Raw genomic sequence first — 17,613 nt, forward strand, 5'->3', positions numbered from 1 at the left:
TGCAGAAAATCCAGCTTATGTGTCCAAGGGCAAAGCAGGCCTGTTTATCTTTGACTTTTACACGCTTCACACACCTCCTGAGGTTTGACTCTAAGCAGCATTTGTGTCTTCCCAGATACAAGAAAACAGGAGGCAGGCACTGAGCTTGCAGGAGGCGACACAGCCAGTGCACGGCTTGCCATATGCTTAACGTGGCTCTGAGAAGAGAGGGTTGTTTTTTAATATTAAAAATGGCTATGGGAAAATCTGCCCTAACGCTATTGAGCGGTGCTGACATGAGATGTGTGCGGCTGTAACTTTCTGATGGGATTTGGGATCTGGGTTGCAGCCAGACACTGGAGACACATTCCTGAGCCATCTCAGCCCCTGCCTCTTTGCTGTGGCTGCTCTTTGGGGACACACAGATAGATGCAGGAGAGACTCAACCATTCAGCGATGGGTGTGCGCAGAAGAGGGATTCCCAGGTCAGGGAAGACTTTGGCCCCCAGAAGACATTTGGCAAAGTCTAGAGGCCTTTTTCATTGTCACAATTGGGAGGAGGGAGGTACAGTAGCATCTGGTAGATAGAGGCCAGGGACACTGCTCAACGCCTACAGCAGATGGACCCACAGCCAACAATCATCTGCCCCTCACATTATTCAGCCTTAACTTACAAAGGAAGGAAAGCCTGATGCATGCGTGCTGTGGTTCGAGTGTGTCCTCTCCAAACTTCGGGCTTGAAACTTCACGTCCATGTGTCTTAATCGCCTTAAGAGGTGATTAGGTCAAGAGCGACTCCCTCCATAAAGGGATTAGTGCCCTTATAAAAGGGCTTTGAGGCTGGACACAGTGGCTCATGCCTGTAATCCAGTACTATGGGAGGCCGAGGTGGGTGGATCACTTGAGCCCAGGAGTTCAAGACCAGCGTGGGCAACATAGTGAGACCGTGTCTCTAAAAAAAATAGCTGGGCGTGGAGTCACATGCCTGTAGCCCCAGCTATTTGGGAGGCTGAGGCGGAAGGATCACTTGAGTCCAGGAGGTCGAGGCAGCGGTGAGCTGTGATTGCACCATTGCACTCCAGCCTGGGCAACAGAAGGAGACCCTACCACAAAAATACTACTACTAATAAAAGAGCTTTGGTGAAGGAAGTTTTTCCCTCTTGCCTTTCTGCCCTCTGCCACACGAGGACACAGCGTCCCCCCCACCAGGAGGAGGCAGTGCTCCGAGTGCCATCTTAGAAGCAAGGCTGGACCCTCTCCAGACAGTGAAGCTCCTCAGCCCTGGATTTCAGACTCCCAGCCTCCCTGGCAAAGGCCCATGTGGCTACATGTTTGGAAGGGGGCAAATGCTGAGGCCTCATATGGTGGACCCACACCCTCTGGCCCTTTGATAGGGACCCTAATTCCATCCGTGAAGGCTTCACCCTCGTGACCTCATCACCTCTTACAGCGTCACCTCTTAATTCCATTACATTGGTGAGTAAACGTCAACATACAAATTTCTGGCCAGGCACGGTGGCTCACGCCTGTAATCCCAGCACTTTGGGAGGCCGAGGCGGGCGGATCACTAGGTCAGGAGATCGAGACCATCCTGGCTAACATGGTGAAACCCGTCTCTACTAAAAATACAAAAAAATTAGCCAGGCGTGGTGGCAGGCGCCTGTAGTCCCAGCTACCTGGGAGGCTGAGGCAGGAGAATGGCATGAACCCAGGGGGCGGAGCTTGCAGTGAGCGGACATCACACCACTGCACTCCAGCCTGGGCGACAGAGCAAGATTCTGTCTCAAAAAAAAAAAACAAAAAACAAATTTTGAGGAGACACCATCATTCAAACCGCAGCAGTGGTGCTGGCTGCGTAAGTAACCATGACTGTGCAGGTGTCAACATGGCCATCTCACATGCATGTCACTCAACCATCAAAACACCCAACAGCAATTGCCCAAAGCCCCCCACCCTGCCCCACTCGTACCCACAGGCACTCCAGTCCCAGCTCACCCTGGGACATTATTGTCCCAGTGGCCAATAACTAGACAGTAACTGGCAAATACATTTGCGCAGCCCTATTTCTCCAAGCAGTTTCCCACAAGCTTGAGATGCAGGTGGTCCTCAGGGAAGGTCCTCATCTCTCCCCGTTGGCCTGCTTGGTTTTATATCATCCGCCTTGAAGTCCCTCTGCCAGAGGAGAGCCGGTGTCTGTGCGGGGTGCTTCCTCAGACACACCCAAGCTGCCGTCTTAATGAACCATCCCGTCAAGCTCAGCCACATTTTGTCATCTGGCCTCACACCTCCATCAGCTTTATCTCCCCCCATTCCCGAACCCAACAGCAGCGTCTGTGCATGTCCGGGAGCGCAGAGAGGCAGGGGTGGGAGTTCCCCCAGAGCCTGGCTCCAGCTCACCAGGAATACAGGACTGCTCTCCAGTTTCCCCCTTCCCCGTTCCCAGCCAGTCAGCCTCTGAACCCTTATCATCTGTTTCCCAAATAGTTCCAGATCCCTCCCCCATGCCCGGGTTTGGGCCACCATTACAATTTACCTGGATTACCTCTGCAGACTCCCAGGCTGCTGTTGGCAACTGTTGGAAGGTGCGGATGGGGGCGAAGAAGATGGGGGCGCACTGCCTCTGTCTTTCCTCTGCTCTGAGTTGGAGCCAACCCTGAGGTCTCCTTGCCCCTGGCAGGCCCAGTCTCATCGCCATGCACCAGAGAAGTGGCCGGGAAGCTCCCCGGGACCTGGTGGTGTTGCACCTGCTTGGCCCATTGACTCTCTGACTGCACCTCAGCCCCTGCCCCCTGCCAGGCAGAGTCACCTGCGCTTCTGCATCCTCCAGGGGCCTCTCTTTCCCACCTCAGGGCTCCGTGCAAATGGTGCCTTCTTTCTAGAATGCAGATAATGGAGGAAAAATGTTGCTCCCCACAAAGCCTTCCCAACCACCTCATTTGGGTGGAGTGCCCCATCCTGGGCTCCCAGCCCTATTGCAGTGCACGGTAGTTGATGGCCCATCATCCTTCTTCCTTCAGGACAGAGGCCATATCTGGCTTGTGGTCCCTCGATCCTGTGTGAGGGACATGTGCCTCCCAAATGCTTGGGCTCAGCCTTCTCTAGAGGCTTCTTCACTTTGTGGAGATCCTCTCAGTGTGTCAGCCACAGGATTCCCCTTCACTGATTCATCCAACAAATTCATTCCCCTTCACCGATTCATCCCCAAGCATTGATTCTGATGGGCACCAGCACCATAGCAGACCCAGGCAGACCTCGCTCTCACCGGCCTCTCCTGCGGAGGAGAAGCAGACGATAAACAATGGCTGGACTATGGTGGGCAGTGGTGGTGCAGTGAAGAGAGATCACACAGGAGGAGGGTGTAGAGAGAGGCTGAGGGGGCTATTTTGGGGGCAGCCATGGAAATCTTCTCTGAGTGATGACATTAGAGACCTCAAGGAGGTGAAGGAACAAGCATGTGTTGCTGGCGGTGGGAACGGCAAGCGCGGGGCTTGGGGTGGCCCAGGGAGAGCACAGGTCAGCACGCCTGGAATTCAGCGGGGTCAGGGCAGTAACAGGGTCAGATCCTGTAGGGTTTGGGGGTGATGTTAAACACTCTGGAATCATCCTGCATGAGACGGGGTCATTGGACGTTTTTGAGCCCTGGGAGTTCCTCCTCAGATTTAAGCTTTAAGAGACCCCCTTTGCAAAGTTCCCACTATCTACTCCATCATCACATCCTCACAAATTGTCCGGACACAGCGGCTCACACCTATAATCCCAGCACTTTGGGAGACCGAGGTGGACGGATCACTTGAGGTCAGGAATTCGAGACCAGCCTGACCAACATGGTAAAACCTCATCTCTACTAAAAATACAAAAGAAAAAAATAGCTAGGCATGGTGGTGGGAACCTGTAATCACAGCAGCAGGAGAATTGCTCGAACCTGGGAGGTAGAGGTTGCAATGAGCCAAGATCACACCATTGCACTCCAGCCTGAGCGACAGAGTGAGACTCCATCTCAAACAACAACAACAACAACAACAACAAATCAATATACGGGTAATCTTTTCCCCATTCTACAGATGAGAAAACTGAGGTGCAGAGAGAAAGGGTGGTGACTTGCCTGAGGGTACAGAGCTTGAGTGTGTTGAACTTTGCCGGCATCCGGCTCAGATTCACTCTACAGGCCCCACTCCAGTTGCCCTGCAGTAGGAATGGCTCGACCAGTCTGCTCTGCAGGCCCAAAGCCAGGACGGTGTCAGGGCCAAAATGAGTGGTGGTAAGGTCCAACTCGGTTCTTCGAGAAGTGAATCAGCTCCTGAGACATCGGTCTTCCAGATGCACCCCGTCACTACTGAGACCTAACCAAGCACTTGGGGGCTATTATACGGGTAGCTGTGGCTGTATTGGAAGGCCCGAGAGAGGAGGGAGTCACAGGTGACCCTCTGAGCAGGACACTCGGGCCCAAGATTCAGGGCCTGTCACCTTGGAGACAGTGTCAATGTTGGATGATTTTAGGTCAATGATGCCATCACAGAGGCCTTTAACCCAGTGGAAACCAGCTTGGCAGGTACATGCTTTTTTCTTCCTTTACTGTTTCATTCTACCAACCTCCCTGATTGGGTTATAGGTGGGGTTCTCCGAAGCCCCCCGGAAAGCCCTTCAGGCTTACTTGGGAGTGTGGAGATGGAGGGGATTATTTACTCACTCCCCAGGAGCAGAGGAGGGAGACTGTCCCTTGACTGGGGGATGCTCTGAGAGATGCCGTCTGCTGTGAGGCGGGAAGAGGAGGGGGTCCCCGATCCTCCCCGCTGCTCTTCCCACTTCTTTTGGGAGCATGGGATGGAAGATGCATAAAAATTCAAACCATCCTCAAAATAAATGAAAGGAATATATATATATATCAGAGAAGGAGATAACCATAGCAATCACTTTCACTCAAAGGTAATAAAAATAAGGATCGTAAACATAAACTTGTAAATTGCAGGCTGCACTCCCTGCCGACGTTTGCTGCCACGAGAGAGCACATTCCGAGGAAAGGCAAGCACCTTCCAGACTTTCCAGGACACTCTGGACTTGTCCCTCTGATTAAAACCTCCAGAAGGAAAAATATGGGAGGAAAATAGTGAGTTATGGGGGGGGAAATAAGGACCAAAACTATGACAAAAATGGAGAACACAAATTATGTTTACAAATGTTTCCCTGGCTGACAGAGACTCTGCCTGGAACAGATCACATATCATAAGGTGGCCGCCTTCCCGGGTGTGGGGGCTCCTGGATGAGTACAGAGTGTTCTGTGAGCGACAGCCCCCCCCCGTATCCCCCCCACTCCGCCAGCCTCGTGGAGCTGCACTGGGGATGGCTCATTCTGAGCGTCAGCCGCCACCTTCCTCCTCTGCAGCCATCAGACGGAAGCTGCTGCTGTGGCAAACAAACCAGACAAGACGCACCGCAGCAGCTGGGCTGTCTGCAGAGGGCCATCCAGGCCTCCTTGCTAGAAACATTCATTTTAGATGGACAAATGGAATATTCTGTCCTCTTTGCCTTCTGATATTTGTCTTCTGCCAGCAGAGAGCTAGGACCCAGGCATCTAACTACAGCTAGTGAAATGTTCCTGACTCCCTGCTTGGGTTGCATCCTGCGACGGCCACTCACGGCCCGACAAACACTTCGTCCTGCCTGGGCACCACCCTTCAGCTGTAACCGGCGACGTGATTCCCAAGCACTTTTTAAACTTTCTAGTCAAAAATTAGATACCACTGCTCACTTACCAGATTTGCAAAAATCAAGATAATAAAGCTAAGGAAGGCTGGGTGTGGTGGTTCAGGCCTGGAATCTCAGCACTGTGGGAGGCCGAGGAGGGAGGATTGCTTCAGCTCAGGAGTTGAAAGTTGCAGTGAGCCGCGATCACGCCACTGCACTGCAGTCTGGGTTACAGAGTGAGGCCTTGACTCAATAAAATAAAATATAAAGTAAAATAAAAAATAAATAAGGCTAAGGAAGAAAACCAAAACACAGCACTCGGTTTGGGGAAGGTGGGATGACATAGTGCCCTCAGGCTGGTTCGTTTGCAAATTGGAATGATCTTTTCGGAAGGAATGGGGGAGTGTCTTAGGAATCTGTAAAAAGTTCACAGCCAGGTGTGGTGGCTCACGCCTGTAATCCCAGCACTTTGGAAGGCCATGGTGGCAGGATCATTTGAGCCCAGCCTGGGCAACATGGCGAAACCCTGTCCCTACAAAAAATACAAAAAATATTTGCTGGATGTGGGGGTGCATGCCTGCAGTCCCAGATGCTCAGGAGGCTGAGGTGGGAGGATCCCTTGAGCCTGGGAGGCAGAGGCTGCAGTGAGCCATGATTGCGCCACTATACTCCAGCCTGGGCAACAGAGTGAGTCTCTGTTTCAAAAAAAAGTTCCCTGCCTTGATTTGCTCTGAGTTGAATTGTGTCCCCCAGAAATAGAGTTCCAAGTCCTAACCCTGGTGCCTGTGAATTTGACTTTATTTGGAAATAGGGTCTTTGCAGATGTAATTAAAGTTAAGATGGTATGTGTGCTGTCTTTATTATTATTATTATTTTTTCTGAGACAGAGTCTTGCTCTGTCACCCAGGCTGGAGGGCAGTGGGGTGACCTCAGCTCACTGCAACCTCCACCTTCTGGGTTCAAGCGATTCTCCTGCCTCAGCCTCCCAAGTAGCTGGGATTACAGGTGCACGCCCGGCTAATTTTTTTTTTTTTTTTTTAAGTAGAGACAGGGTTTCACCCCATTGGCCAGGTTGGTCTCGAACTCCTGACCTCAAGTGATCCACTTGCCTCGGCCTCCCAAAGTGCTAGGATTACAGGTGTGAGCCGCTGCACCCAGCCGTCTGCTGTCTTTATGAGAGGAGAGACACACAGGGAGATCGAAGGCCCTGTTAGGATGGAGCCAGAGGTTGGAGGGACGCAGCCACATGATGAGGCATGTCGGAGGTTGCTAAGGACACCTTGAAGCTGAGGGAGGGGCACGAACAGATTCTTCCCAGGAGCCTGGAGGCAGCAGAACCATGCTGACACCTTGATGTTGGAATTCTGGCCTCCAGAACCGTAGAGCAATACGCCTGTTGCTTTAAGCCACCCAGTTTGTGGTACTTTGTTACCGCAGCCCTAGCAAACTAAGACACTCTTTATTTTTATTTTTATGTTTTTTGAGACGGAGTCTTGCTCTTTTGCCCAGGCTGGAGTACAGTGGCACGATCTTGGTTCACTGTAACCTCTGCCTCCCGGGTTCAAGGGATTCTTCTGCCTCAGCCTCCCAGTAGCTGGGACTACAGGCTGCCACCACCATGCCTGACCAATTGTTGTATTTTTGGTAGAGACGGGGTTTCACCATGTTGGCCAGGCTGGTCTTGAACTCCTAACCTCAGGTGATCGTCTCGCCTGGGCCTCCCAAAGTGCTGGGATTATAGGCATGAGCCACCGTGCCGGGTTACAAACTAACACACTCCTTTTAGGCTTTTACTTTCACTTCTAGGAAGAAACCTTGTAGCTCATTATTTGCCACATTTATTTTTATTTCCACATAGTCAGACTATATTTCCCAGTGTCCTTTGCAGTTAGCTATGACCATGTGATCGAGTTCTGGCCAATAGAATGTGGTCAGAAGTGACATAAATGCCAGACCCGGGCAATGGAAACCTTGTGCTCCCCTTCGTGGGTCTGTGCCCCCAAGGTTGCCCCCAATACCTACTGAACTACTGTATGTGTGAAAAATGACCTTCTCTTGAGGCTGGAGAGTTACTGTTCCAGTACTTAGCATAGCTTGGCTAATATAAGGAAATAATCAGAGATAAATAAAAGCAAAGATACACAGGCCAGGATTTTTCCATATTCCACATCATTTACTAGGGGCAGCCAGGGTGTAAGACAAAGTCACTTTTCTTTCTTTCTTTTTTTCTTTTTTTTTTTTTTGAGACGGAGTTTTGCTCTTGTTGCCCAGGCTGGAGTGCAATGGCGTGATCTTGACTCACTGCAACCTCTGCCCCCGAGGTTCAAACGATTCTCTTACCTCAGCCTCCCTAGTAGCTGGGATGACAGGCGTGCGCTACCACACCCGGCTAATTTTGTATTTTTAGTAGAGACGGGGTTTTTCCGTGTTGGTCTGGCTGGTCTTGAACTCCCGAGCTCAGGTGATCCGCCCGCCTCGGCCTCCCAAAGTGCTGGGATTACAGGCATGAGCCACTGCGCCACTCACTTTTCTTTTAATATTCAGGGCAGCATGACCCCAAGCCTTTGTCCTTTACATTTCTGGGCAGCCGTTCTTTTTGGGATGTCATGGGGTCTCTTTAGGCGCACCCCAGGTCAGCCTCCTGCCCCACTGTTCCCTCCATTCGGGGTTCATGCCATTGCTGTGGCCAGAGACAGTCATCAGCATGCCTTGGGGCTGGTGTTCACTCTGGGCTGTCTGAGCCGTTCAGATTCTCCCTGCCATTGTGTGTTGCCTGCTCCTGTTTCTGCTTCTAGCAGTAGCTCCTTGGGGTCCTGCTCATTGGAGTCATTCGACATATACTGGGCCAGGCATGGTGGCTCAAGCCTGTAATACTAACACTTTGGGAGACAGAGGCGGGGGATCACTTGAGGTCAGGAGTTTGAGACCAGCTTGGCCAACACAGGGAAACCCCATCTCTACTAAAAATACAAAAATTAGCCAGAAATCACTTGAACCCAGGAGGCAGAGGCGGCAGTGAGCCAAGATCATGCCACTGCACTTCAGCCTGGGCAACAGAGTGAGACTCTGTCTCAAACAAAACAAAATGAAAAAACAAATACTATGTGCCCACACTGCATACCAGTCTCTGGCTCTCTGCAGGGGGTAAAACGGAGAATGAGACAGGCATGATCCCTGTCTTCGTGGAGCTTCTATCTGGCAGGGCAAAGGGACATTAAAACAATGTTTAATTAGAATAGTGATGAATGCAATGAATACAATGTATAGGGTCCCATGGGAGTGGATACAAGGTAGGGTGACTATGTTTTATCATCCAAATCAGAACATCTTTGAGAATGTAAGAGGATGCTATTAATAATTATGCCAGAGCAATGAGTGAGAACCAGGGCTGCCTCAGGGAAGGCAGGACCTCTGGCCACCTAGGAGACCAACCCAGCCCCCGACAAACCCTCTCTGAGCAGCTCCCTCCCAGTTTTGGACCCAGCCCTGACCAATAGCTCAGGGGCTTGGATGAGTTCTTTCAGGCTTGATTGAATCTCGCTCTTCAGAAAATCACCTTACCACCGCCTTCAGGGCCCAGGTGGGCTGGAAACAAGTTCCCTGTATGTGATTAACACAATGGTTGAGAATACAGGACGAAGCTGTGACTCACGTTTTGCTATGCATGGAATCACTTGGGATTCCAGGCTGACTCTGGGCTGCCATCTTCTAACATGGTGATGAAATGGGTGCAATTGGGGTATCTGGAATGTTATTGATTGATTGATCGAGACAGAGTCTCACTCTGTCTCCCAGGCTGGAGTGCAGTGGCAGGATCTTGGCTCACTGCAACCTCCGCCTCTGGAGTTCAAGCAATTCCTGTGTCTCAGTCTCTCTAGCAGCTGGGATTACAGGCCCACACCACCACACCTGGCTAAGTTTTGTATTTTTGGTGGAGACGGGGTTTCACCATGTTGGCCAGTCTGGTCTCGAACTACTGACCTCAAGTGATCTGCCCGCCTCCGCCTCCCAAAGTGCTGGGATTACAGGTGTGAGCCATCGCACCCAGTCATCATCATCAACATCATTATTATTATTATTATTATTATTATTATTATTATTATTATTGTTATTATTTTGAGAGAGAGTCTCACTCTGTCACCCAGGCTGGAGTGCAGTGGCACAATCTCCCCTCACTGCACCTCTGCCTCCCAGGTTGAAGTAATTCTCATGCCTCCGCCTCCTGAGTAGCTGGGATTACAGGCATGTGCCACCACGCCCAGCTGATTTTTATAATAGTAGAGATGGGGTTTCACCATGTTGGCCAGGCTGGTCTCAAACTCCTGACCTCAAGTGATCCGCCCACCTCAGCCTCCCAAAATGCTGGGATTACAGGTGTGAGCCACTGCACCCAACCGATTGATCTTTTATTTTCAAAATGTTTCAGAGTAATTTTTTTTTTAACGTCAAACAATTTTTAAAAACATATATATGTGGCAAAAAGAAAAGGAAAAAAGGAAATTCACAAAATCAGAACACTGATTCCTCTGGTTAACTTTTATTTTCTTCATTTTTGGGAACATTTTCCAATTTCTTCCAACGAGTATCTATTACTTTTTACTTTTAAAATTTAAAATAAAAATGGTCAAAGTATGACGTGATGCTGTTTAAAATGTCAAATGGTATTTCTGGGATTATAATGCTAGTGGGTCTCTGGTCCCCCTATCTCTGGTCCTGTGACCCTTGGTCCACATGTCTGGGCACAGCAAGACTCTGTCTTTAAAATACATCTCAACCTCATGCCTGTAATCCCATCACTTTGGGAGGCCGAGGCAGGTGTATTGTTTGAGCTCAGGGGTTCGAGACCAGCCTGTGCAACATGGTGAAACCCTGTCTCTACAAAATTAGCCAGGCATGGGCCGGGCGCGGTGGCTCACACCTGTAATCCCAGCACTCTGGGAGGCCGAGGTGGGCAGATCATGAGGTCAGGAGATCAAGACCATTCTGGCTGGGACCAGTAGCTGGGATTGAGATGGAGTTTCGCTCTTATTGCCCGGGCTGGAGTGCAATGGCGCGATCTCAGCTCACTGCAACCTCCGCCGCCTGGTTTCAAGTGAGTCTCCTGTCTCAGCCTCCCGAGTAGCTGGGATTACAGGTGCATGCCACCGCGCCTGGCTAATTTTTGTATTTCTAGTAGAGACGGGGTTTCATCATATTGGTCAGGCTGGTCTGGAACTCCTGACCTCAGGTGATCCGCCCGCCTTGGCACCCCAAAGTTCTGGGATTCCAGGCATGAGTCACTGCGCCCATCCAGTTTGCATATTATTTACTGGATAATACATTTTCTCAATATAGTCTCAATCATATAAGCTTTCCTCCCCCACCCCATTTTTCTTTTTCTTTTTTATTCTTTTTTTGAGGTAGGGTCTCACTCTGTCACTTAGGCTGGAGTGCAGTGGCATGATCTCGGCTCATTGCATCCTCTACCTCTTGTATTTAAGCGATTCTCATGCCTCAGCCTCCCAAGTAGCTGGGATTACAGGCAAGCACCACCACACCCGGCTAATTTTTTGCATTTTTAAAATAGAGACGGGGTTTCGTCATGTTGGCCAGACTGGTCTTGAACTCCCCACCTCAGGTGATCTGCCTGCCTCGACCTTACAAAGTGCTGAGATTACAGGCATGAGCCACTGCACCCAGCCCCTTTTTTCTTTTAAAATCTGCATAGGTACAGACCACATCTTTGTGATTCCATCTTTAGGATCTGGGGGAGGAAGGAGGGGACTCCCAATAATGGGATTTTTGACCTTGAATGGACACTGACCTTCATCCCTTCTCCACAAAGAATCCACAGGGCCACAGACAGCAGCGTCTGATGCTGTCAAGCCTTGCAGATGGCTCCCTGAGTCCATCCAGACTCATCGGTTAGGGCGCCCAGGCTGGAAGGCCACCCAGCGGGGACTGGGCCTGGACACCTGCTCTCCCAGCTGCTTTGCCCTTGTCTTGCTCCACATCCCAGGTGTCCCAGAGAGGCTCTTCACTGCCCTTTGCAAAACAGCCCAGGGTGGGAAGGAGAGGCTGGGGTGCAGGTCCCAGCTCTGTGATGGGCTCTCAGGCAGTCCCTTCCCTGATGCATTTCCCTCTCGGCTCTGTCTTTGCCGTGTTTTCCTTGGCTGGCTTTTTAAGGCTGGGGCTATGCAAAAATCCTCACTTCTGAAAGAAGAAATGTGGACAGTGGGCGAAGTTTATTCAGTAAGAGGCACTTTTCACCACAGTCCCTATGCTACCCAGGGACCCTCTTAAAAATGGGAATAACTTCGTTTCTGCTAATCGATCTACGTGCTTATTATTTTAAAAAATCATGAATAAAATAGAAAGGTGTGCTGTAGAAGGTGAAAATCACATGCATAAATACCACCATATTTTTAGACGGGTGGAGAGGGGGAGACAGACTTGCTGGTTTCCTGGCAGCCTCACATTCCCAGCTGAAGGTGATGCTGCGGCCCTGTTACCTCCTTTTCCTTCCTCTTCTCACTTCACTGTCAACAAAACATCTGACCTGCAGAGGGGAGTGACTTGGGTTTTACTAAAAACAGAGTCATGATGCTCAGACAATAGCAACATTCTTCGTGTCTATTTTGGTTTCCTTTAAGCTAAGCATAGATTTTTCTGGAAAGGACCGGAGTTGGCTGTTCTCCCTGCGTGGAAAACAACAGCTCAGCGAAGCACCTGGTTTTCTCAAGTTCCCTGACCTCCAGTCTTGCTCCTGATTCTTGATGACAAAACACATTCAATGCCCTTGATTGATTTAGCAGAGAAGCGGCAATGTTGCAGGATGGAACGCAGCCCATTCTGCCTGCAAATGGAATGCCTCAGCTGTGATGGTGTTCTGTTTTGAGAAAAGACTAGGTCAGTTGCAGTGGGTCAATGCTGAACTCAGAGACCGAATATCCAGCTGTCTTAGTTCTTCCTGGTAAAGGCTATATATCTGAGCTATTTATGCAACCCCCACTCCCATTTGCCCCGCATTTCTCCCTGCATTCACTCCTACCTTCTGTCATATTTGCCCCCAACACTCAGGTTTTTATATTTGTTCTCTTGCTCACTTTGCTGTATCTGTAATTCTATTTGTCAAACAGTCCAAGTTTTAGGGACAGAAGGAGTCATCTGGTCTCTACCTTTACATTGTAGGATAAGGTGCTCCCACTGTGTTCAGGCAGGCCAAGGGTTATTCTGCCTTTTTTTTTTTTTTTGAGATGGAGTCTCGCTCTGTCGCCCGGGTTGGAGTGCAGTGGCCGGATCTCAGCTCACTGCAAGCTCCGCCTCCCGGGTTTACGCCATTCTCCTGCCTCAGCCTCCCGAGTAGCTGGGACTACAGGCGCCCGCCACCTCGCCCGGCTAGTTTTTTGTACTTTTTTAGTAGAGACGGGGTTTCACCGTATTAGCCAGGATGGTCTTGATCTCCTGACCTCATGATCCACCCGTCTTGGCCTCCCAGAGTGCTGGGATTACAGGCTTGAGCCACCGCGCCCGGCCTTTTTTTTTTTTTTTTTTTTTGAGACAGAGTCTTGCTTGATTGCCCAGGCTGGAGTGCAGTGGTGCGATCTCAGCTCACTGCAGCCTCAAACTCCTGGGCTCAAGTGATCCTCCTACCTCAGCCTCCTGAGTGGTTGGTACTACAGATGCATGTCATCATGCCTGGCTAATTTAAACATTTTTGTTGTTGTTGTTGTTGTTGAGGCCAGGCGTGGTGGCTCATGCCTGTAATCCTAGCACTTTGGGAGGCTGAGGCAGGTGGATCACCTGAGGTCAAAAGTCCGAGACCAGCCTGGCAAAGAGTCCTGCCTCAGCCTCCCAAGTAGCTGGGACTACAGGCACCCACCACCACGCCCGGCTAATTTTTTGTATTTTTAGTAGAGATGAGGTTTCACCGTGTTAGCCAGGATGGTCTCGATCTCCTAAACTCATGATCTACCCGCCTCGGCCTCCCAAAGTGCTGGGATTACAGGTGTGAGCCACTGCGCCTGGCCAAGGGTCAGATCTTGATGTCCAACATTGGTTATGGGAGCAACAAAAAAACAAAGCCCATGCTGCCCACTGGCTTCCGGAAGTTCATGGTCTACAACGTCAGGGAGCTTGCTGCTGATGTGCAACAAAGCTTACTGCGCTGAGATCGCTCACAGCGTTCCTCCAGGAACCGCGAAGCCATTGTGGAAAGAGCCGCCTAGCTGGCTGTCAGAGTCACTGTCCCCCATGCCAGGCTGCGCAGCGAAGAAAATGAGTAGACACATGTGCGTGTTTGGTGTTTAAATAAAACTGTAAAAACTGCAAAAAAAAAAAAAAAAAAAGTGCAGATTCTGAATCCCAGTCTCCCTGCTCCCCGATCTGGGGGTCTGGGGCGGAAGCTGGGCATCCTGATTTTTAGTTTCCTGGGCGATTCTGACCACCTGGTGGGTTTGGACTTCAACGTGCTCACTTAGAATTTCTTTCTTTTCTTTCTTTCTTTTTTGAGACGGAATCTCACACTGTCGCCCAGGCTGGAGTGCAGTGGCGCAATCTCGGCTCACTGCAAGCTCTGCCTTCCGGGTGCCCGCCACCACGTCCGGCTAATTTTTTGTATTCTTTAGTAGAGACGGGGTTTCACCGTGTCAGCCAGGATGGTCTCGATCTCCTGACCTCGTGATCCGCCCGTAATCCCAGCACTTTGGGAGGCTGAGGCGGGCGGATCACGAGGTCAGGAGATCGAGACCATCCTGGCTGACACGGTGAAACCCCGTCTCTACTAAAAACACAAAAAATTAGCCGGGCGTGGTGGTGCGCGAGGCTGAGACAGGAGAAAAGAAATTTACAAAGGATAAACTGCTCAGCAAATGAAACAGATTAAACAAAGAATTGTATTCGATGAATTTTTTTTTTTCATCGAATCTTGCTTCGGACCCTTCTTCATCTGAAGAGTCTTGCTCAGTCTCCCAGGCTGGAGTGCAGTGGCCTGATCTTAGCTCACTGCAACCTCTGCCTCCCCGGTTCAAGCGATTCTCCTACCTCAGCCTTCCGAGTAGGTGGGACTACAGGTGTGCGCCACCATGCACAGATAATTTTTGTATTTTTAGTAGAGACGGAGGTTTCACCATGTTGGCCAGGCTGGTCTCGATCTCTTGACCTTGTGATCTGCTTGCCTCAGCCTCCCAAAGTGTTGGGATTACAGGCGTGAGCCACTGCGCCCAGCCTTTCACTTGGTTTTCTACGAAAAAGAGAAAATCTGATTGACACTGTGGAAGATACTACATTAAAAAAAAAAAAAAAAAGTACTATATTTTCTAATATTATCAGTGTTTTTTCCTGAAGCTTTTGCCGCTTTTTCAAAATCTGGAAGAAACAAGGCGGTTGATTCCTCTAATTTCAGGAGCATGTAGCTTCATTTATAATAACAATGTTTTTGAAAAAATAAATTAAACCGACAGTTTCATTTGTAGGACTGACTTTAATAACACGCCTCTACTGAACAAATGGCGATTAACTGGGGAAAACGGAATTACGGTAACCGAGGTAATGGGGTCAGGGACTCCCTTTCCTTCACTGCTTGTTGGGTGGCGCGGCGAGAACGCTCTGAGGAGGTTTGGTCTGTCGGCCACGCCGTAGGCCGCGGTGCATTCTGGGTCCTGGCAATATGGCGTCCTCCTTGATGTGCTGATGAGATGAGTTTCCCTGTAGCTCCAAACCAGAGGGCAAAGCTCCCCTGACCCAGTAAGCCCTCATTGTCCGTTTTCTCCGTGGTTCCGTGTCGCCTGTTTCTCAGGACTCGTTCTCAGGCAGGAGAGAGCCTCGGGGCTGAAGGCCAGGACCAGCCAGGCCGCGCGGACCTGAGGTTGAGGAACCGGGTGCGGGCGAGCACGATGGGCCGGTCCTGGCTCTGGTTGCGGCAGCTCAGACGAGTGCGGGACCCGCAGGGCTGAGAGTGGCTGGAGGAGACCCAGGGCCCTTTGAACCCGATCCCTTGGCCGGAGACCTCGGCCCAGTGGGCGAACCGGCACCAAGAGCGGCCTGCCTGTCCTCGGAACTGCTGAGGCGTTGGAGGCCGAGAGCAGGGTCATCGTGAGGCCTGAAGTCTCTTACGCTTTTGACAGCTCCGCTCGCAGCCCCTCTGGAAACGTGCAGCCCCAGGAGCAGCCAGTGGCTTGGGACTTGGGCTGGTGTGTGTCTGCGGAGCTTCTTGGGCTGCCCCATTTCCTAGCGGCCCCCACCTCCCCACTTCCCGCCCAGAGTTAGAGATAAGGATCTCAGACTTTTTGCCTGAGTAAGGGTCTCCGCACTCTCCATCCATTTGTTTTTCGATTCCCCGTTTTTCTGTTTCTTATTTCACCAATTCTGGTACACGCTAGTTTTTAAGGCTGGAGGTTCTTGAGCGCTTGCTGCCAAGGACTCCCCCACCCCCTCCCCCACTGATGGAGTCCGAAATGCTGCAGTCGCCTCTTCTGGGCCTGGGGGAGGAAGATGAGGCTGATCTTACAGACTGGAACCTACCTTTGGCTTTTATGAAAAAGAGGCACTGTGAGAAAATTGAAGGCTCCAAATCCTTAGCTCAAAGCTGGAGGATGAAGGATCGGGTAAGTGGATTCTGAAGGCACCCCTTGAACTTGGTAGTTTCTCCAACAAAGAAAGTTTACAGCCTGAAAAGTGTCCTTGGGAAAGCGCTGACATTTCCCCCCAGCCACACGTTGTAAGTCAATTAGAAAGCAAAAGCCATTTCAGACTGCAGTTTTTGGCTGAAAATGGGAAAGGCTGTTTTAATTAGTCGTTATTCACTGGGTAGTGTTAATTCAATTCCAACTAAGTTCTGATTCAGATAATAAAAGTTAAGCAAATTTGAAATACAGCATTGCGAGTATTTACATGCTCTTCGGCATACTACTTTGTTCTGTTAACACTTAGAGGAAGGGCAACGTGCGATATAATGCTTATACCCACATAATTAGTCTACTTTGTAAAATTTCCAAGCTGGGTGAAGTGCAGAAGTCTGATATACTATGCTAGGAAACGAGATTACTGGAAAATGTTCAACTAGTAACAAATTAGTGCAAAGTTATTTTAAAGTTACAGTGAACTTCATTCTAGTCTTCTCAACAATTTGTCTTGAAGCTAGACTTTCCTCCTTTTATGTAGGGTCCTGTTGCTGTAACTTGGAGACAGGATTTCTTTAATTGTGAGTTAGGGTATGAGGCATTGACTGCAGGTTTCAGGTTGTCCTCATGGTGTTGGAGTGTGGAGAGTGATTCACAAGCAGCTGGTAGGAAAGAAAACAGCTGAATTTTGTTGAATTTATCCTTCATAAGATACCATCTATTTCCTGGTCTCAAAAGCAAAAGGGTGGTACTGCTTCTCATGTATGCACACTTATAATTTGTCTTTTGGTAAGTTATGTTCTCCCTCCAGGCTGCTTTTATTTATTTGCACGTTTCAGTGGTATAAAAGAGGAAGTTGGTGTTACAAGGTTTGATTTCCTTTAGGCTTATGTATATGTTTATGGAATATTATTGTTTTTTCATATATGATGATGAACATATATAAGATTACACTTCTGGGCTGGGCGCGGTGGCTCACACCTGTAATCCCAGCACTTTGGGAGGCCAAGGCGGGTGGATCACCTGAGGTCAGGAGTTTGAGACTAGCCTGGCCAACATGGTGAAACCCTGTCTCTACTAAAAATACCAATATTAGCCGGGCTTGATGGCAGCTGCCTGTAATCCCAGCTACTCGAGAAGCTGAGGCTGGAGAATCGCTTAAACCTGGGAGGCAGGGGTTGCAGTGACCTGAGATCGTACCATTACACTCTAGCCTAGGAGACAGAATGAGACTCTGTCTCAAAAATAAATAAATAAATAAATAAAGATTACACTTCTGGTAACTCTAGTCTGTCAGTAGTAAGCAGTACTTTAGTTACTGATTTGGCTTACTTCTAAAAGATTAGAAAAATTT

General features: G+C 49.8%; 1 protein-coding gene across 4 annotated transcripts in view; it reads left to right on the forward strand.

The window, feature by feature from the left end:
• The first annotated feature begins 15,304 nt into the window (after nucleotides 1–15,304).
• RPTOR (regulatory associated protein of MTOR complex 1) overlaps nucleotides 15,305–17,613 on the forward strand; it is a 412,728-nt gene continuing 410,419 nt past the window's right edge. For all 4 annotated transcript variants that reach the window (XR_013407456.1, XR_013407455.1, XM_015120520.3 and 1 more), the window contains exon 1: nucleotides 15,305–16,244. Coding sequence is in view for 2 of the 4 variants with exons in the window: in XM_015120520.3 (XP_014976006.1) it covers nucleotides 16,083–16,244 (162 nt within the window). In the remaining 2 variants the exon portion in view is untranslated. The remainder of the gene's footprint in view (nucleotides 16,245–17,613) is intronic.

Source organism: Macaca mulatta, chromosome 16 (genome assembly GCF_049350105.2).
Source record: "Macaca mulatta isolate MMU2019108-1 chromosome 16, T2T-MMU8v2.0, whole genome shotgun sequence".
Taxonomy (NCBI): domain Eukaryota; kingdom Metazoa; phylum Chordata; class Mammalia; order Primates; family Cercopithecidae; genus Macaca; species Macaca mulatta.